At 35.1% G+C, this 21,287-nt stretch overlaps 1 protein-coding gene across 1 annotated transcript in view; it reads left to right on the top strand.

Moving 5' to 3' along the window:
* Positions 1 to 21,287, top strand: part of IPO11 (importin 11) — a 215,564-nt gene that overhangs the window by 89,119 nt on the left and 105,158 nt on the right. The window contains exons 20-23 of the mRNA XM_029217487.1: positions 1,844 to 1,957; positions 10,547 to 10,662; positions 15,133 to 15,209; positions 21,021 to 21,100. Of these exons, the coding sequence (XP_029073320.1) occupies positions 1,844 to 1,957; positions 10,547 to 10,662; positions 15,133 to 15,209; positions 21,021 to 21,100 (387 nt within the window). The remainder of the gene's footprint in view (positions 1 to 1,843; positions 1,958 to 10,546; positions 10,663 to 15,132; positions 15,210 to 21,020; positions 21,101 to 21,287) is intronic.

A 21,287-nucleotide genomic window follows, 5' to 3' on the forward strand; every position in this document is an offset into this window, starting at 1 on the left:
AAATAACTCAATTTCGTTTCTTTTTATGGCTGAGTAATATTCCATTGTATATATGTGCCACATCTTCCTTTATCCATTCATCTGTTGATGGACACTTAGGTTGCTTCCATGTCCTGGCTATTGTAAATAGTGCTGCAATGAACATTGTGGTACATGACTCTTTTTGAATTAATGGTTTTCTCAGGGTATATGCCCAGTAGTGGGATTGCTGGGTCGTATGGTAGTTCTGTTTTTAGTTTTTTAAGGAACCTCCATACTGTTCTCCATAGTGGCTGTATCAATTTACATTCCCACCAACAGTGCAAGAGGGTTCCCTTTTCTCCACACCCCCTCCAGCATTTATTGTTTATAGATTTTTTGATGATTCATTAATGCTTTTTTTGTCTTTTGCAACACTGAATCTGTGAGGGATTTTTGAAATAGTGTCTTTGAAGCATTAATTTTAATTTAGAACATCATATATTCTAATGAATAACTAGGAGTGGGATATAAATATTTCATGACTTTCAAATGTAATTGGGTGCTTTGGTTTTATTACTTACCCTATCTATAATTCATAGCATATACTTCCTTTCTTCCATGCCTTAGAAAGTATTCTCTCTAATTTGTTCAAAACAAAAGCTGGTTTATTTTCCTTATCAGTAGAACATGCTGTTATATGCTGTTTTTAGTTGAATATGAATGCATTAGGTACTCTGAAACCTGTGTTTTTATGTGTTAATTGGTTTGCCTTTATAAATTAATTGGAGGGATCTTTGAGATAGAGCACTTAGCAAAATTAAGTGCTCAGCAAAATTAAGTGCTCAATAAATATTTTAATAGTATGATTGAGAATTTATATGTAAATAGTCTCTTAATATTTATTCAGTTTTATCTCACTGAAATATTTAGGCAAATGTTTAACTTCTTATCTTTCTGTACCTCCTCCCCCAAACCCGGAGGGAAGAAATCCTACAGTTTTTTCTGGCTACCCTTTTAGTGTATGACGTTCTATAAGCAGAATAAAGAAACTCTTTTTTTGGGAGCAATTTTTTAATTTTAATCCGTGGGATTGATAGATAGTACTCAAGCTGTTAAAGTCTAGTACTTCTTTTTATCACCAAGGGTACTCTCATCAGATCCGTTCCAAATACTGTGTGACCGTAAGCCTGAAGCTGGAGTACTGTGTCCATTTTCTGTGTGGATCCATTTTATTTTCCAAAAAGCTCAATGTCAAGCTGTGCTGTGCTTAAGGGCATATTTTTAAAACTGGTGAGCTTAATCCATAGTGGAGTTAACAGTTTTATCCATTGAAGAGGAGTTTCTTCTCCTGTTTTTCTACCATACCTTGTGAACTCCTTCACCTTGCATTTATTGTTTTTCATTGTAAGGATTTGTGTGTCTACCTTTATATCCTCTTCTCTTTGGTGCCTGGTCTTCAGGGCCTGATACTTTGAAGATGCCATTAGGTAATTGTTGAATGAATGAGTAGGTGCTAACTCTTTTTAAGACAGTATAATATCCAATTAGATAATCTGTTTTATTAAAAAGAACCAGGATGTAACAGCATTTTCTATTAAATTCTAAAGAAATAACTGGCCTCAGTATGTTGTTTTCTATTCCTAAATTTTATTTCATGCAATAAATTTGGTACTTGTTTAAAATTGTTAATATTTACCATGGAGCTTTGTGTCTCTATGTAATGTCTAATTTATCTTTAAAAGGATATGTGCTTAATACATTACATCTAGTAAATATTAAATATTTGCTGCCTGGGACCTATTAGGTCTGTCAGTGTTTCTTGAAGTAAGTCGCCTTCTTTACTAATATAATTCTTTTGCTTCCTCTACTCCTGTTGTGATAGATACGACCATACGTAGGGTGTTTGGTACAGTATTTGCCTCTTCTTTGGAAGCAGAGTGAAGAACACAATATGTTGAGATGTGCTATTTTGACAACACTTATTCATCTTGTTCAGGTAAGTTACTTCTCCACAGTTTCTTAGTTTAGTATTTTTTCTTCTTTAAAATTTTTTTACTGTTTTCATGTGATTTTTGTCAGTGATAGTAAAAGGTCTTACATTTGTCTCATGTGTGATCTAAACAGTTTAAAAATACCTTTTATATGTTTACTATGGGCATTTTTTGACATAAAAATATTCTTTACTTTTAAAAGACGATTTCTTTCACTGGATGTAGTTTTCCCCAATGATGGTAGACTTGTGATTTGTGCAGTCAGTCACTTGGTCTTTGCATGCAGCTTCCTTGGTAGTCAGAACTCTTGTGCATAAAGTTACTCTCCATTTTCACTCTCTTTCCTTGATTTAATATAAAAATTTTCCTTTTCACATATTGGGAAGGCAGAAAAACAGGTGAATTGCTTTTGAGGGAAGGAATGAATTTGATTTTCAATATCTTGCCTTTGAGGTATGGGGATGTGCAGCAGGAAGAGAGGACCCTAAAATTTCAGAGAGAGGGAGAGAGAGAGAGAGAGAGAGAGAGAGAGAGAGAGAGAGAGAGAGAGGGAGAGAGAGAGAGAGAGAGAGAGATGGGACTGTAGTCCTCATTTGAACTGTTATAGTGAATTATAGTCTGATGGTGAGAGTATGGTGAGGAAAGCACTTAATGCCAAGACTTAGAATATCTGGCTACAGGGATGCACAAGTGATTTTTACTGCCTTGCCCCAAAGTTTGATAGATTTTTTCCAATGGGGAGATCTCTTTTGAAATTAAGAATTAATACTATGAAATTGTTCTAATAAGTTAAAAAAAAACCTATCTAATATTAGTTTTAAAAAAACCTTTCTCTGTTACCTTGGTACTTTTTTGAAATATAAATTCATTCTTTCACTAAATGTTTATGGATGAGTTTTGCAGTTACAAATTCCTGAGGCAGCTTTAGATACTTGATTAGTGATACAAAATTTTTTTTAAAGCACTTTCTTTTTAATAAATGTCTGGCCTAGCATCTCTTCTTGTCTATCCTTTAATTCTTGTGATTATCCTGAAAAATTATATCCCTTTTATAGATGGGGATAGAAAGGCTACGAGAAGGTTAACAAGTAGCCTGAGATTGCTCATGTAAGTGTCAGAACAAAGAGTGATCGCCGTATCTTTTGCTTTATATCCCTGCCAAATTTGTTTTTAGACTGAATTTTTGTGAGGGAGGTGTGTCTCTTCAGGCAGTGTTACCTCAGGAAATCTTAGGAAGCCATGGTAACTTGCATGGAATGTTTGGAGTATATAGGACCTTTTTCTTTAATCCTGACGTTTGAGTACCCTGTGTATTTGTATAGGCCAGGGATACAAACCTCCGTCTAGGTAATCATCCGCCCTTCCTAGAGAAAGCATATAACATTTAATATTAAAATTGAGACTAGCTTAAAATAAGTTTTTCAGGGGATTCCCTGGTGGCGCAGTGGTTAAGAATCCGCCTGCCAGTGCAGGGGACACAGGTTTGAGCCCTGGTCCGGGAAGATCCCACATGCCATGGGGCAACTAAGACCGTGCGCCACAGCTACTGAGCCTGCGTTCTAGAGCCTGTGAACCACAGCTACTGAAGCCCACACACGTAGACCCCGTGCTCAGCAACAAAGAGAAGCCACCACAATGAGAAGCCTGCGCAGTGCAACAAAGAGTAGCCCCTGCTCACCGCAACTAGAGAAAGCCTGCGCACAGCAAATAAGAGCCAACGCAGCCAGAAATAAACAAATAAATCTATTTAAAAAAAAAAAAAGTGTTTTAAAAAAATAAGTTTTTCAGTCCTTTGAGAAGATTATACTAGGGTTATAGGTAAGTTTCCTTTCATGGAAAACAATGCATCTTTTGACTTTATTTTTATTTATTTATTTATTGAAATATAGTTCGTGTACAAGCCACCCTTTGAATTTTAAAATTTAATAGGCAGATATTAGTGTAGGTATTTGTATATTTTTGTTTTCATTTTTTAAATTCTGGGAACCCAGACTGATAGTCTCTGACTGAGGAGTGTAATAATGGATGAAAATAAACTTACTCGTCTGCAGTAGTTGGCCTCAGTGGAAGTAGGCATTCATTCATTGAATAAAGATTTTTTGAACAGTTGCAATATGCAATACATGGTACTAGGCACTGGGATGCAGAAATGAATAGGGCAAGCTCTTTGTGAATGTGGCTGTCTAGGGGAAGACTGAATAGCTAAGTGCTCTGTTAGCAATAAGAACATGATGCTGTGGGGCACTTGGAAGGTTATCCATCTTAGACTGGAGGGTGAGGTGGGACATCAGGGAAGGCTTCCTTCATAGGTGATACCCTAATAGTGTTGAACAAGAGGTGTTAATGAGATACGGTGGTTCAGAGATGAGAGTGGTAAAGATATTTTAAACAAATTGACCAGCATATGTAAAGCCCCCTGGACATGTGAGAATGGGATACTTTTTTTTTTTTGAGTTTTTATATATATAAATTTTTTTTTTTTTTTGCGGTACTCGGGCCTCTCACTGCTGTGGCCTCTCCTGTTGCGGAGCACAGGCTCCGGACGCGCAGGCTCAGCGGCCATGGCTCACGGGCCTAGCCACTCTGTGGCATGTGGGATCTTCCCAGATCGGGGCACGAACCCGTGTCCCCTGCGTCGGCAGGCGGACTCTAACCACTGCGCCACCAGGGAAGCCCTTGAGTGTATGTATTGATTGGTTTTGTATGTAGATAGGTTAAGGAGTCAGTTCTTGAAGACTTTTTATGAAAAGTAGCAGTATCTCCATTTCCTATTTGGTGGAGGAATCTACTTTCAACACTTACAGCCCTGTCTCTTTGGTTTTTTATCTCTCTAGCTCTAAGTAACATACTTATATTGTTCATTCTTGATTTAAGCATTTTAGGCATTATCTCTTGACCACTCTGTTTAGAAGATGAAATTTTAATTCTTTTATTTCCCTGTGTATGACTCCTATTCCTCCCATCCTCCCAATATAGTTAGATTGTAATTTAAATTAGGTCATTATTTAGTGTTTTTATTTGTGTGACTATATAAAGGCTATTGAAGGCATATATCATTATGTTACGGTTAATTTTCTTTATTGTACAACCATTCTCCTAATCTTCACTCCTATATAATAATTTGTTATAAGTTTTCTATTACTGTGTAACAAATTATCACAAAAGTAGTGGCTTAAAACAACATCCAAAATAACTTATAGTTCTGTAGATCAGAGGTCCAGCACACCTTGTCTGTACTCTTTGATCAGGATCTGACAGGCTGAAATTGAGGTGTCTGCCAGGCTAAGTTCTCCCCTGCAGGCTTTGAGGAAGATTTGTCTTTATACTCAGTCCCCTTGTTGGCAGAGTTCAATTCCTTGATCTGTAGGACTGAGGTCCCAGTGTACTTGCTGTCTGTCAGCTGGGGCACCTCTCAGTTCCTAGAGTCCAGCCACATTCCTTGATACATGGCACCTTCCATCTTCTGCGTCAGCAGTGGGGAGATTCTTGGCTGTCAGATCCCCTCAGGCTTTGAATCTCTGACTTTCTTTTATGCAAGTAACCAAAGAAAACTCTCTTTTAAAGGATTCATGTGGTTAGGTCAGGCTTACGTGTATAATTTTCCTGTCATAAGGTTGTTCAATTTGGTACCTTAATCACATCTGTAAAGTAATATCTAAATTAGCATTTGATTGAATAACTGGCAAATGGTGTATGTACAACTGGGGTTAAGAATCATAGGTGGTCATCTTAGTATTCTGCCTGCTATATTTAGTTTTCTGTGTAACTGAATCCATTCTCTCCACTTGTTATCTAAATATTCCCTCAGTGTGTTTACACACATCAGGTATTTTATTACTTTCATCATCTTGGAATCTGGAAGATTCTTACATGCTTTAGTCTGGCCTGGCTTTACTCTATGTTTGTTCACAGCTGTTATAACTGAATCCCCTTTCAGTGTCATCTAAAGGGTTCTTCTTGCCTATCCTTTCTATAGGATGCCTGTTTTCTGTACCTGTCTTCTTCCTTGTTTTACTTCCTCTTTCTGATGGAGCCCATGAATGCCAGTGGCATTCTGCAAAAGGTACATGGGAGGTAAATTTTCTCCAGATTTTGCATGTGTGAAAATGTCTTACAGCTTTCACATTGACTAATAGTTTGGCTGAGCGTAAAATTCTAGATTATCCCTCAAAATTTTAGAGGCATTTTTTCTTTGTCTTCTAGCTTCTAGAGTTGCTTTTAGGAATCCTGAGCCATTTTAATTCTCGTTTCTTGAATGTTTCATCTCTCCTTTCCCTTTGACAACTTGTATGATCTTCTGTGTGTTCCTGTTTTCAATTTCATGATGATGTGGGTGTATTTTTATTCCACTGTTCTGGACATGTGGTGTATATTGTAAACTGGAAACTCGTGTTCTTGGGTTCTAGATAAGTCTATTGTTTTTTGTTGATTATTTCTGCACCTTCATGTTTTTCTTTTGTCTCTTTCTGAACTTCTTATTACTTAGATGATAGATGAATGAACCAGCCCTGTATTTTTCTTCATTTCTGCTTTTTCTTCTTTTTGTCCTTTTGCTCTACTTTCTGGGGTATTTCTTCAGCTTTATCATTCACCCTTTCTATTGAGTTTTTCTTTCCTGCTATAATATTTTTAATGTCTATGAGTTCTTTTTTTTTAAGTTAAAAAATTTTTATTTGTTTTTATTGAAGTATAGTTGATTTACAATATTATATTAATTTCAGGTGTACAACATAGTTCAATATTTTTATAGATTATACTCCATTTAAAGTTATTACAGAGTAATGGCTGTATTTCTCTGTGCTGTGTAATATATCCTTGTTGATTATTTTATACATGTTTGTGTCTCTTCATCCCATATCCTATTTTTCCCCTCCTCCTTCGATGAGTTCTTTTTTGTATTGTTGAATAATCATTTTACAGCATTTCATTTTTTTTTTCATGAATACAATGTTATCTTTTATTCTGACAAGGATATTAATGATGTATTCTTCTAAGCTTTCATCTCTATGTGTGGTCTCTGTTTCCTTCAAGTTGCTGTTTTCTATTTTATTGTTCTGTTCTCTGTTTTTCATATTAGATATTTTAATCATATATGTTGATCCTTGGTTGCCTGCTTTTTTTTTTCCCTTGTGAAAATTTGAAGCGTGTACAAAAGAAGGAAGAACAGTATAATGAATCGTTAGGTAACCATCACCCAACTAAAAGAGCTGTATCAACATTTTGTCTGTATAAATTTAAGAGTGGGCACTAAAAAGCTAATTGGAAGGGTTAAGTATGTATGTGAAGCTTGCTGATTGTGGATTTTTTCTTTAGGATAATCTAGCTGGAGGTTTTTTTTGTACGGGACAGATGTTTTGGTTCTGTGTTTTTCAGATCTTTCCTTAGTGAAAGATCCATCAGTCTCCCGTCTGTTACGTTATATCTCCCTGTTTTATATAGTATCCTTAGTCTTGATTACCTGATATCTCCCTATCTTTAGACGATTTGTTTTACTTAACCAGAAAATAAATGGCCAGTTCTATACTGGGTTCAGGAGAGGGCCAGTTGTTGACTGTTGCACTTGGATGAGATCTTGTCATCAGATGTCTTTTAAAATACCTTCTAGAGGTCCTATTATTTTTAATACCTCCTCTTCAACTTCCCCTTCCCAAAATACCTTGAGCTATCAGTTCCTGAGTCTTTTGGAGTTTCTGTGATATAAATCAGGTGGTTTTTTGCCCTTTTTCACTGCTGGCTTTGAGCTTTCATTTTCTGAGTCTGCTAAATCTGTTTTTCTTTCCTGCTTCCAAAAATGAGTTGCTTTTATCTCTTCTTATGCTGTCTTTGTACTTATGGTTTTAGGTCTTTAAAAGCACATCCTCATATATCCTTTTAGTGGATCTTGGGAGAGCACAGTAGTAAATGCATGTGTTAAGTCTGTCAGCTTTCTGCAGAAGTTAACAGTGATTTCTGGTATGGAGTTGTTTGGTATAGCTGTGACATAGAGTCCTGAGCTTGGGTGTGGGGGTCTTGTTAGGAAGGCATAAAGAACATCTCTTGAAGTTCAGAGGAAGGAATGTTATCCTTTGTATTTTAGAAAGGTAATCAGTGTACTAGTGGGGACACTGGTTTGGAATGGAGTTAAACCAAGGTCAAGGAAATAGTTGGGAGGCTCTTCTGTTAACCATGCAAGAGATGATGACCTGAAGTAAAGCCATGGAAAGAAGGGGAAAAATTTGAAAAATATTAGGGAGATAGAATTAAGGATTGTTTAGATTTGGAGTGAGGAGGAGGAAGAACCAGGAGATAGTTGTGATATAATTTATTTCTAGATAGACAGTGATTCATGTCACTTGAGTTAGGAAATGCAGGAAGAGGAACCATTTTTTTTAGGAAGACAATGAGTTGGTTCACTGGTATACTTGAGAGTTTGAGATGCCTTCTGGGTGATGATGTTCTGTGTCATTTGGGGTATCTGGAGTTCAGAGGTTTTGGTTGGAGATAATAGATTTGGACGTTATCAGCATGTACATGGGACATGAGAAGGGAACCAAAGACAGTAACCTGAGAAATAGCAATTTTTAGAGAGTGTTGTACTTTTCTCCCCTCTTAACTTATAGATTCACAGGCAGTTGCAAAGATTGTACAGAGAGATTTCCTTATACCTTTCACCTAATTTTAAATTCCTTTTATGTTTTATGTAATTATAGTACAATATGATTTCCCCCCTTCAAGCATTTAAGATAATTTTATTAATAACTGATGGCTTTATTTTTGAGCTTTCATAGTATTGTAGACAACATCTTGTAGCTCTAACTGTAATTATTTCATAGTATTGTAGACAGTGTCTTACAGTTACAGTTGTGGATTGAAAGAATGTTCAAATAAATTTACTTAAAGCTGCATATTTGGGATTGGACACATTCTTCAAGCCACTAGATTACAAAGGTAAATTTCTTCAGGCTTTAACTGAGAGAGTCTTAGGTATTTAGCAGTTGCTTACTTTAGTTTTGCTAATGCTAGCATACTGTGCTCATTGGAATGTGCACTAAGTAAGTAGATTCTGACATTCCTAGGAATATTAAGTCTACTTGATATTAAAAATGAACTTGACTAGTTTTTCTTCATGTTTTTTCTTTTTTTTGTTCTGTTAAGAATTGAGCTACGGAGAGTGAAATTTAACTGAATTTTAAAGCCCAATTTACTACTTTATGAAATGTGACATTTTTATAAATCTCTTCCTTTGGAAAAATCTTTAATAAAGTCTTTCAACTGATGCTTAGTTATAGAAAAGGCCAAACTTAACGTATTTCAGGATAAGCTTTATGTATTTCCACTGAAGTATCTATACCTCACTGATAAAAATTCATATATATATATACACATATATATGTCATCAAAAGGGGAATACATATGTATTTTGTTGTATTGTAATTATATGTCAACTATATTGACATCTGAATTATTTTCTAAGTGAGGAGGTGTTTGATAGTTTGGTTTCCTTTCTGTGTTTATCAGATTATAGAGATTATTATGAATTAAAAATTGACTTTCTATCCTTTTTGTTTCTTTCAAAGTGCTTAGATTTAGTGTGATATACTGAGTCAACCTCCATAAGACAGTAATTAGTCAAAGTAGAATTTTAAATTAAAACCCCCTCTTCTTCCATCTTTGTATTCTTTTTTTTTTTTTTTTTTTTGCGGTACGCGGGCCTCTCACTATTGTGGCCTCTCCCGTTGCGGAGCGCAGGCTCAGCAGCCATGGCTCACGGGCCCAGCCGCTCCGCGGCATGTGGGATCTTCCCAGACCGGGGCACGAACCCATGTCCCCTGCATCGGCAGGCGGACTCTCAACCACTGCGCCACCAGGGAAGCCCCATCTTTGTATTCTTAATTCATTAAAAATATTAGCAGAAATTCTTCATTAAAAAACATGCACACATTAAAAAAAGACTCCTTTTACCTTCTTGCAACATCCTTTTCCAGTATCCATATTTAACTAATGTTAGCAGTTTTTTCTGTTTGCTCCCAAGAAACATTTTTATGTGTGTATCTTCATATCAGATACATAGCTATTTAAAAAAATTGTTTGGCATGTGGAATTGTTATATACATTTCTTTTTAATCCCAATTTGTCATTATTTTTGAGATTGTTTTCATTCCATGCCTAATCCTTTTTCATGGCTACTCAGTATTCTAGAATATGAAGGTATTATAATTTAATTATCTTACTGATGAACGTTTAGATTGGGTTCATTTTAGCTTATTTAGGTGAGATAATTTGTAGAATTTAATACATCATTGTTAACACCTCTTCAGTCGTCAGAGAAGGAAAAATAAATATTTATATGAGAAATCTCTTAAAATGAACAGATGTGTGTAGCCTTGGTGTATATGGTTTTACTACCATTAGGCAATTGAATAATATTTTTTTCCAGTTGTAAACAGAACTAATTTTGTTTTAGTAGTGCTTATGATTAGAACCATTCTTTTAAAATCTGATTGATTGATTTTTTATAAGTTGGTTTTAGGGCTTTTAAATATGATAGGTGATTTTTTGGTGGGAGGTGGGACCTTAGAGTATCTTATGTTAAGTTTTATTTATACTTCCCATAGGGATTAGGAGCAGACAGCAAGAACCTGTACCCTTTCCTGCTCCCAGTTATTCAACTGAGTACAGATGTTTCCCAGCCTCCACATGTTTATCTTCTGGAAGATGGTTTAGAATTATGGTAAGAGGAAAAACTTGATACTGTGGATCTTATTTATTTATTTTCCTGGCCTTCCCTACTCATGGCAATAAAGCAAAGGTCATGTAATAGGGCTTAAAAACGCAGCATTTAAAAACAAAAAACATAAAGTCAGTTTCCCTGAACTGGGTAGCATAATATGTAGCTCCAACTTTTCTTGGCAGCTGTCACTCAGTGTAGGCTTATAATAGTCAAAGTTAGACAGGAAGTTTCAGTAAGAACTCAGCTGAATTTCTTCTTTTGGAATTTGTGTTGTAAAATGGGGAATCTTGATCAAAACTAAAAATTGACATAAAACTTCCAGCGTGTTAAATGAGATGTTTTGGGGGATATTGAGTTATTTTCAACCTCTTACTACTTTACCCAGTAAGTACTGAGATAGAATACCTCAGCCCTAAATGTTAATGCTACTTAGTCTTGGCTTATTATTTTACTGAGTAAGTAGTATATAGTGTTTAGAGGTAAAAAAACAAACAAACAAACCCTGTTTCTGTGGCATCTCAGAGCTACAAACTGTGAAATGAATGAATTGGAGTTAAGTAAGTACAGACTGAGCATTGACTAGAAATCTTTTTTCTTCGTCTTACTGACGGCAGCAGTTTTCTTCAGGGCCAATCTTTATTTAAGATGTAATTAGTAATACAGGAAAGGTTTTAAAGTTCTAATTAAAAACCTAGTATTGGAATTAAAAAAGCAAATCATAGAAAGTAACCACAGAAAAAATAAACATTTGTGGTATCTCCCTCCCTCACTCCTCCCCTCCCTTCTTCCCTTCCTCCCTCCCTTCCTTCAGTTTTGCTTGGATGTCTAGGAATGAACAGTTTTTTGATTCTAAGAAATTGTCTTTGATGCAAATGGTAAAATTAATGATCTGTATCAGAATACTAGATGAACAATTTAAAAACATAACTAGGTAGATACTTATTAATTTGCAATTTGTGTTTCTCATATTCTTTTCTGGGTTATGTTGTTTGAAGTTAAGTGACTTAAATGATTGTAAATTAGCATGTGTTGGATACTCTTATATTCATGTATTTTTATTCGTACAGGATGGATTACTCTAGATCAGAGGTTGGCAAACTTTTTCCCTAAAGGAGCAGATAGTAATTATTTTAGGCTTCACAGGCTATGTACTTTCTGTCCCAACTCTTCAACTCTGCTGTTTCAACACCAAAACAGTCATAGACAATATATAAACAAATGGACAAGGCTATGCTCCAATAAAACATCACTTACAGAAAAAGGGTATTGGTTTGGCCCATGAGCTACAGTTTGCCACCTTCTACTCTAGATTACAAATTAAAACATTAATCTCTGGCACACAGATACTTTTCTGTAACCATATGTATATGATATCTATCATAAAGATTAAAAATATAATAAAGAGGCAGACTCATATACTTATCAATATAATTACAGATTTAGTATATTAATGTGTTAATGAGAGGTATATAAATTTTTTAGGGATTACATGAACAGTGCATTATATGAACAGTGCATGAGAAGTGCATTGCTCTACTAATGGTAATTTCTTTTTTCCTAGCCTTTCGTTATATGTAAACAAAATTAAATCATTAGGATACATTTTAAAAATTTATCAAATTTATTGAAGCTAAGATTATTTAGAGAATCAGGGTGCACACTTCTTAATATAATTTTCTTAACGGGTTAGAAGTCGTATTTGGAAGCAGATATAGGTGGCCAATCCCACGTATACCACTGCATTAGGTTTGTAATCATTTTCTGTGAGCCTTCTGTAAAATGAGGAAAATAATTTCTACCTTATGTGGTGGTTGTGAGCATGAGATACTGTTTGTAAAGTGGTTAGCATGTTGTGTATGATTTATAAAGTCTGAGAATTGGTGAGATTGCCTAGGAAGAAAAGGGCAGATAGAGAGCCTTGTGCTCAGGGCAGAATCCTGAAGAAAATACATTCTGAGGTCACATGAGGAGCCATCAGAGATGATATAGGAGGAAAACCAAGCCAAGAGAGAATATTTCCTAAAAGAGGGAATGGTTAACTATGTCAAATGTTGCTGATTGTCCTTGTAAGGGTGTACAGAGAAGTGAATGGAGATGATAGGAGGGGTTTCAGTGGAGTAGTGAGAACAGAAGGAAGAATTGGAGTAGATTGAAGAATGAATTGGAGTTAAGTAAGTACAGACTGTGAGCATTGACAGCTTGTTTGAAAGTTTTTACTATGAAGAGGATGTTGAAATTGCGTTAACAGTGGCTAGTGCAGGAATGAAGATCTAGAGGTATGATGAGGCTCAAGAGAGTGAGATAATTGAAGGAGGCAAGAAGGGATGGGATTCAGCATAAGTGGAAGGGGTTGATTTTTTTTTTCTTTAAATAGCAGCAGGGGTATTTTGTCCATTTTAACTCGAGGCAGGAAAATAGGTTTCTGTATTGTAGTAGAATGATGAAGTATAGTCATTACTTGAGTGTCATGGGCTGGAATGGGAGTATTTATAAGATGAGAGAGGTTTGTGGGGACAAAGGTATAAAATAGTTATCTTGGGGAATGGAAATTTGAACTGGTAGGGCTTACCAGTACCAGCTGATGTTTGTGGTCTTGTTTACAATGAAAAATTTTTCAGACTGATAATGTGATTTTTTTTTTCATGAGTTCTTTGACCCAACATTGTTTATTTTTTTGCTGATATTAAAATATATGGTTCAGGCCTGGATTTATTGCATTGTAAATATAACATACCACCTGTAAAAATTTTTTAAACTTAATGTGAATTTTAGTGACTTCTTATAGTATCTTTTGTAATATATTCACATAAATAGTAATGATAGTATCAAAGATGCAGACTTTCATGTATATCTGTTCTTTTTAACTTGTAGATTGTTAGTTCACATTATTTTGCTTTTTCATCTTGACCCTGATGTATTAAAATATCCCATTCAGTTTTTTTTTTTTTTTTTTGCGGTACGCGGGCCTCTCACTGCTGTGGCCTCTCCCGTTGCGGAGCACAGGCTCCAGATGCGCAGGCTCAGCGGCCATGGCTCACGGGCCCAGCCGCTCCGTGGCATGTGGGCTCTTCCCGGACCGGGGCACGATCCCGTGTCCCTTGCATCGGCAGGCGGACTCTCAACCACTGCGCCACCAGGAGAGCCCCTGTTGCTGTTTCTTAGATTTATTTTTTATTGAAGTATAGTTGATTTACAATGTTGCGTTAATTTCTTCTGTACACCAAAGTGACTCAGTTATACACACATGTACATTCTTTTTTATATTCTTTTCCATTATGGTTTATCCCAGGATATTGAATATAGTTCCCTATAGCACCTTGTTGTTTATCCATTCTGTATGTAATAGTTTGCATCTACTAACCCCAGACTCCCAGTCCTTCCCTCCCCCACACCCCTCCCCCTTGGCAACCATGAGCCTGTTCTCTATGTCTCTGAGTCTGTTTCTCTTCGCATATAGGTTCATTTGTGCCATATTTTAGATTTCACATATAAGTGATATCATATGGTATTCGTCTTTCTCTTTAAAATCCTGTTACTGTTGATCAAGTTAAGGTGTCAAAGACATCATTGCTTGTGCATGTTGGAAGCACTTCATTTTGGGGGTAGCTGGTTTTCCCTGTGTAATATCCTGCCCAGATTACCTGATTTTGTCATTTAAAATTTGTGAATTATTTCATAGACACAAAATAATATGAGGTCATATTGTTTATAATTATTTATAACTTACATAAAATGAAAATCAATTTTCCATACTCTGGGTAAGAAATACAACAATAAGAATGTCTGTGAAGCCCATGGTGTGGCATGTTTGTTGAATCTTCCTGCATCCATGCCAGGAATAACCCACTGTACTGATTTTTTTGTTTTCATTCCTTGGTTTTCTTTCTTGTGTTTTAATGCTTTTAAAATCACATATGCACGTGTATCTCTAAACAGTATATTTTAACTTTGTATAAGTTGTATCATATGTGTTCTAACTTACTTTTTTTACTTCCTGTTTGGAGATTCATCCATAGTGAAGAGCTTAATGGTGTGACTGTAACAATTCATTTACTCGTTTGCCATTTTGTTTGTTGTTCAAATAATGCAACATTCTTGTGCATGACTCCTAGAGCAAATGTATAAGACCTTATGCCCTGTGCACATTTCTGCCTAGATATAGTGCCAGGTCATAGGTGTATACACATATACGTATTCAGTATTACCAGATAATAATTATTTCCCAAAGTGATTATATCAACTTGCACTGTTGTTAGCAGTATGCAAGAGTTCCCACTTTTATAGCTTTAACAATACATGGTATGTCACACTTAAAATTCTGCTGATCTGGTGGGGGTAAAATTGTACCTTGTTTTGGTTATAATTTATATTTTCTTGATTACTGGTCAAGTTGGATATCTTTGGTACTTTTTATAGTTATAGCTTTAATGGTTATGGAAAGTGATTTAATTGTCTGGTTTTTTCCCCTAGGTTAGTGACTTTGGAAAACAGCCCATGTATTACACCAGAGTTACTTCGTATATTTCAGAATATGTCACCACTTCTAGGTATGTATTAAAGCATAAAATTACCACTGTTTTTGAATGCAACCATAATTTGGGGCATTATAGGTGACTATAAATCATACCTTCCATTTTTACTGAAGCCCTTGATTTTGAGAAATAAGTTGTGTAGTGTTTTAATAATTCCTAGATTTTTTCCTACAGTATAACTTTTTAGAGTTATTTCTGCGTATTAAAGAGCAAACACTAAATTTACTTATAGTTAATTGAAAATTGATTTTGTGTTGTCAGTTGTTAACAAATGAACTCTGTACATATTTCTGATTTAGCTAAGGAACCACCAATATAAAGATTATTAAATATTAGAAAATCATTTATTATTTGTTGAGGTATTGCTTATGTAGAAGCTTGAAATCAGGAAGCTTAATGTTTTAAAGCAACACTTTTGGCATGTGACACCAGAGAACTGGCCACTGTGCTAGGAGTAGGCTGTTAGTCTCTGTTAGCCACCATGGATGCCTGGTTAGATTCTTTTCTGAACATGTATCCTGATGATACTTAGTCATAGAAAGCCAATACTTGTCTGCTACATATCAGCTACCATTCACAAGTATGTAATACCTTAAATTTACAAAAAATATTTTGTTCACAGGGTTATTTTTGTGAGCGATTTTACCAGTGCAGATTCACATTTAAACCTCATTGTGTATTTAAGAACTGTATACAGTGCTATTTACTGGCCCTTTGCTTCTTTTTCAGTCTGCAGATTACTACCATTTTAAAAAATCGTTTATTTACAAAATGTAAAAATTATTTACATTTATTCCGTTCAGAGTTCCCACTTTCTAAGACTCACCCATGAAGCATCTTTAATTCCTTCATTAGAACTTGGGTATACTGACTGAATAGTTTAATATTGTTAGGAGAGGGCATTCATGTAGGAAAAAACTAGGAAAAAAGGCATACTTAATATGGCAATATCTCAAAATTATTTTTTCTGAGAACTTACTTGTAGTGAGCAGTTTTATTAGAGGGAAAGTATTACTGAGGTATAACGATGCACCGGAAAGGTAGACACATTCTTTGATAAAATCAACAAGTGTGGACTAAAACATAATTATAGCTGATTAAAAAACATCTGTTGGGCTTCCCTGGTGGCGCAGTGGTTAAGAATCCGCCTGCCAGTGCAGGGGACACGGGTTCGAGCCCTGGTCTGGGAAGATACCACATGCCGTAGAGCAACTAAGCCCGTGTGCCGCAAGTACTGAGCCTGCGCTTTAGAGCCTGCGAGCCGCAACTACTGAGCCCATGTGCCACAACTGCTGAAGCCCGCATGCCTAGAGCCCATGCTCCACAACAAGAGAAGCCACCGCAGTGAGAAGCCTGCGCACTGCAACGAAGAGTAGCCCCCACTCGCCACAACTAGAGAAAGCCCGTGTGTAGCAATGAAGACTCAACACAGCCAAAAATTAAATAAAATAAATAAATTTATTAAAAAAATAAAAATAAAAAACATCTGTCTTCATTTGCTGGATGATCATGGGGGCTATAGATAATGTGATTAATCCTTCGTGTTTTCTGATTTTTTTGTTGTTGTTGTTGTTCTACCTCATTCTTCAGAATAAATTAGACCTCAGATAATACCAAGATGCCATCTGTTTTCTAATAAAAAGCCATTTGATGTTTTATCATCTAGCATCCCCATAAAATTATGGAAGAAATTTTCAAACATGAAGACAGTGGCAATAGACCAGTCACTTATTGCTAGTCTCCTAGGAAAAGTTTTGTAGCTAAGATACCATAGAGAAGGAGAATAGGCAAAGTCCTTTTACTTTCTTTTACTCTCAGTGAAGGCCATCCAGTTCTAGTCTACCTAACTTGGAGACCATATATAGTACCATTCTGGGTAATCCACAGTGCTTCTTTATACTTGCCCTGAGAATGGAAACCTCGACCAGGCCCATTATCAACTTAGTCATGAACAGGATTCAGCCATTTTCACATATGGGTAACTTCACAAAGTGATTTCACTTCATCTCTGTATTCCACCCCGAATTCAGCCTGCCTGGCCTTTACAACGTGGTGGGAGAGAAGATTGGTAGCCAGGAAGAAGAGACTGAAAAAAAAGCACATAACTAACCCTCCTATAACCATGTGCCACTATTTTGAGTGTAGTTTTAGGTAGGTACTAAAGTACAGTTTTACCATAGAAAGCTTTGTAGTTGATGCATAGTCCTTTAAATCAATAAGAACTTTTATGTGTTTAGAACAATGTCTGGCACATAGAAAGCACCGTTTAAGTGTTTTGTAATTATATGTATTACTACTATTACTGTCAACATTATTGCTATTTTAAAAGAAAAAGTACTGAACCACTGGGTCTGTAGGATTTGTTAACTTAATAATATGAAGAAATTTTGTATACAAATTATATCTGTGAATGTTTAGTATACCTCGACATCAGTATTACCTTTATTTTTGTTTGAGTATTGCACAACTAATTAATATTGTTTGATATGTAGCTTTTTGCATACACATTCTTTCAGGTGAGCTTTAAAATTTATTTTGAAATATAACCAGGATATTTATTTTAATCTTTTAAGAATATAGATCGAAATGAATACTCACTTTTCTTAAAGGTGAAAACATTTTTTCCTCAGTGATTTTTAAACAGTTTTTTGAATTTTAAACATTTGAATTTTAAACATTTTTTGAATTTTAAACATTTATTTAATGAATATGATAGCTATTATTTTTTCCAAGTAGAAATAAAGCTGCTGGCTGGTAGTTTCTCATTTTCATTTAAAACACATAAAACCAACAATATTGGTGTTTAAGTTAATGATTTTTAGGATATGTTAATTAAGTGTGAATAAATCCAAGGCTAAAATTCATTTCATATCCTTTTCCCCAAATGTAAGTAGAACTGGAGATACTTTAAGTAGAACCATAGGCTATAACTAATTCTAATAATTCAGTTCTAAAGGTTTATTTTTAAAATCCTTTAAATCTTTTTTATGGTATTAATTTTCTCAGTATTCTCATTACTTAAAAGATGAACACCTGACTGACTCTTGTCCATGTTGTTGTAAGTGCCAAGCTAATGTTCCTTGACCAATAAAATTTTTCTAATTTGGAAGGAACTTTTTCCCACCTGACATCTTGATGATATGTAGGCTATTTTACACATTTTAGCCTTCATATTTTATCAGAATTTGAAATAAAAGAAGAAACTACTATAGTTTCATTTCCAAACATAAACATTAAATAGTATGATTAAAAAGAATACGTAAAATGTAACATGAAAGTAGAAATTAAAAGTAAGAGCCAAAGAATAGAGAAAAACAGAGAGGAATGGAATATAAAATATAATTAGACTAATAAATATAAATCATATGTGCACACAGCATAACTAGATACTTTGATGGGTTACAGATTTGAATCAGAGCTCTCTGTCTATGAAAGAAAAACTTGATCACTTAAGTTAGGGATTTTCAAAATTGTTGACATTTTGGGCCATGTAATTCTTTCTTGTGAGGGACTGTTTAGAGCATTGTAGGAAGCTTAATAGCATCTTTAGCCTCAACCCACTAGATGCTAGTTTTTAACAAGCAGAGTTTCCAGACGTTGCCAGATGTCCCCTAGGGGGCAAAATTGCCCATGGTTGAGAACATTTGAATTAAATTATTCACAGGGCTGAAAATAAATACAGATCTGTTGTATGGGCAGCTCTTCCTGATACTAGGACCAGAAAATAATTTTTTATCGGAGTCTTACTAGGAACTCAGGGATATAATGAACAATGTTCAATATACTTTAAAATAGATAAAGTTATTACTTTTAGGACTTTTTTTTTACTATTGATATTTAATATTTGCTGATGATAGCATGCCTTAGGAAATTTAGTAAAAGTCCTTTGCATGATGGAGGCATGGAAAACAGTATGAAGTGACCTAATTGCTTATTTGCTTATATAAATTAATCTAGAAATAGCTTTTAAAATATCTGTAAGAAGAGATGGGTACTATGGTTTTTATTTTTAGGTTTGTTTTTTTTAAAATAAATTTATTTATTTATTTTTGGCTGCATTGGGTCTTCACTGCTGCACGCAGGCTTTCTCTAGTTGCGGTGAGCAGGGGCTACTCTTTGTTGTGGTGCATGGGCTTCTCATTGCGGTGGCTTCTCTTGTTGCAGAGCACGGGCTCTAGGCGCACAGGATTCAATAGTTGTGGCTCATAGGCTCTAGAGTGCAGGCTCAGTAGTTGTGGTGCGTAGGCTTCGTTGCTCCGTGGCATGTGAGATCTTCCCAGACCAGGGCTCAACCCCGTGTCCCCTGCATTGGCAGGCGGATTCTTAACCACTGAGCCACCAGGGAAGTCCTGGTACTATGGTTTTTAAAATAAATCTTTCTTAAATATTGTCTCCTTCATCATAGATCTTGATAAGATTTTAGATGGCAGTGATTTAGAAATTATATTCACTGACATACCTGGAATGTAGCCATTCTAAGTTCTCACTTAAATGTAGACCCTCTGCCTTATTTATCACGGTGGTTGCCAAAACGGTGGTTGCCAAACAGTCTGCTATTGTTGGTCTGTTAAACAGTGTGCACAAGTTTAGACTTGACTGCACTTGCTCCTTGAGGAGAAAAGGACATGTGAATTGTTCATAAGAATAACTTTATCCAATGTAATGGCCTACCCCTTTATCCTGAGATTTTGTCTTACTTCTGTTGTGAAAAATATTTAGGTGACAGCCTTTATTATTTCTTTTTATGTCTTCTGTTAGCATGGTAACAAGTTGGTTAGTTTCTGTCCCCTCTACATTCTCATTTTAAACTAATATGTTAAATCCCTAAAGTATAGAAAATAATGCCTTTAAAACACATTTTGAGCTTTGAGTGGGATTGTTATTTTCTTGTGAAAGTGTATGGGTAATTCTCACCTGAATAGAATATCTTCTCACTTTGCTACGATATGAGTTAGGTAAGAACCCAGGGCCTACACTTTTGCCAGGAAACATTTTTTAATCTGTCCTATTGCAAGTGAATACGATTTCTAAAATAGTAGCAATACAGAATGAAAGATTTTAGATATAGATGATATTTTGGGGTCATGTTTTGATCTGTATAATTAATATACATCTGTAATCTGTGTTCTATTGTATCATTATTGTATGTGATAAGACATGTAAAATAACACTGCATAAACATTTGATCATTTTCAGTTTTAACAAGTTTTCTGCTTTGCACTTGAAAAAGAATAATTAAAAACAATATCCTTTTCCTATACTATTCTGGTAATAACATTTTAAAGAAGATTTTTTATGTGTAGGTTTTTCATAGAGGAGTGGATTTGAAGAACAAAGCCCAAGAATTGAGAATATCTAAACACAGTATAATTTTCGGAATATAACAGGGACTCTTTTCGTAAGTAGGGTAGCATGTTGAGTGCCAGCACAATAGACACTCAGTAAATGCTTATTGAGTGAACCCATTTAAGCAGATATCAAAATATGATGGTAAAATGATTCAGTTGCATGTCGTTTGCCATGCTGGTACTAGAAATTTAGTTTGAAATGCAAGGTTGGATCATGTAGTTATTTTCTGAAAGGGAAGAAAAGGGAGCTTCGTATTTTCTAAGTTGTTTTAACTAGTGGGAGGTATATGGGAAAGCATTAAGTTACAGGTTAATGCCAGTTTTTAGATAGATATTTATATACTAGCCATCTGAATAGCATTCAGAAAAGATTTGTAAAGAAGGGCATGTAACTTAGCTTTAAATAAGTCACTTCATTTAAACTGATTTTGAACAATGAATTAATTTTTTCTTTTTAAAAAAATTATTATTTTGGCAGAACTAAGTTCAGAAAGTCTCAGAACCTGCTTTAAGATCATCAATGGTTATATCTTTTTATCATCAACAGAATTTTTACAGGTATGTTGTAGTTTTTGCATTGTAAAAATTTGTATAGTTATTATTTTGATTGGTTCTTATTTGAAATCAGGAATCTTATTTTGAAACCTTTTCAAAATTTAATAGATTGATTTATTACTTTAAGGGGAGAAAACGTCATAAGCATTGCCTACTGTGGGGCAGATGTGATGTAGTCTCATGAATTATG

The sequence above is a fragment of the Monodon monoceros genome, unplaced genomic scaffold, assembly GCF_005190385.1.
Source record: "Monodon monoceros isolate NGI ecotype Baffin Bay Population unplaced genomic scaffold, NGI_Narwhal_1 Super_Scaffold_12, whole genome shotgun sequence".
Taxonomy (NCBI): Eukaryota; Metazoa; Chordata; class Mammalia; order Artiodactyla; family Monodontidae; genus Monodon; species Monodon monoceros.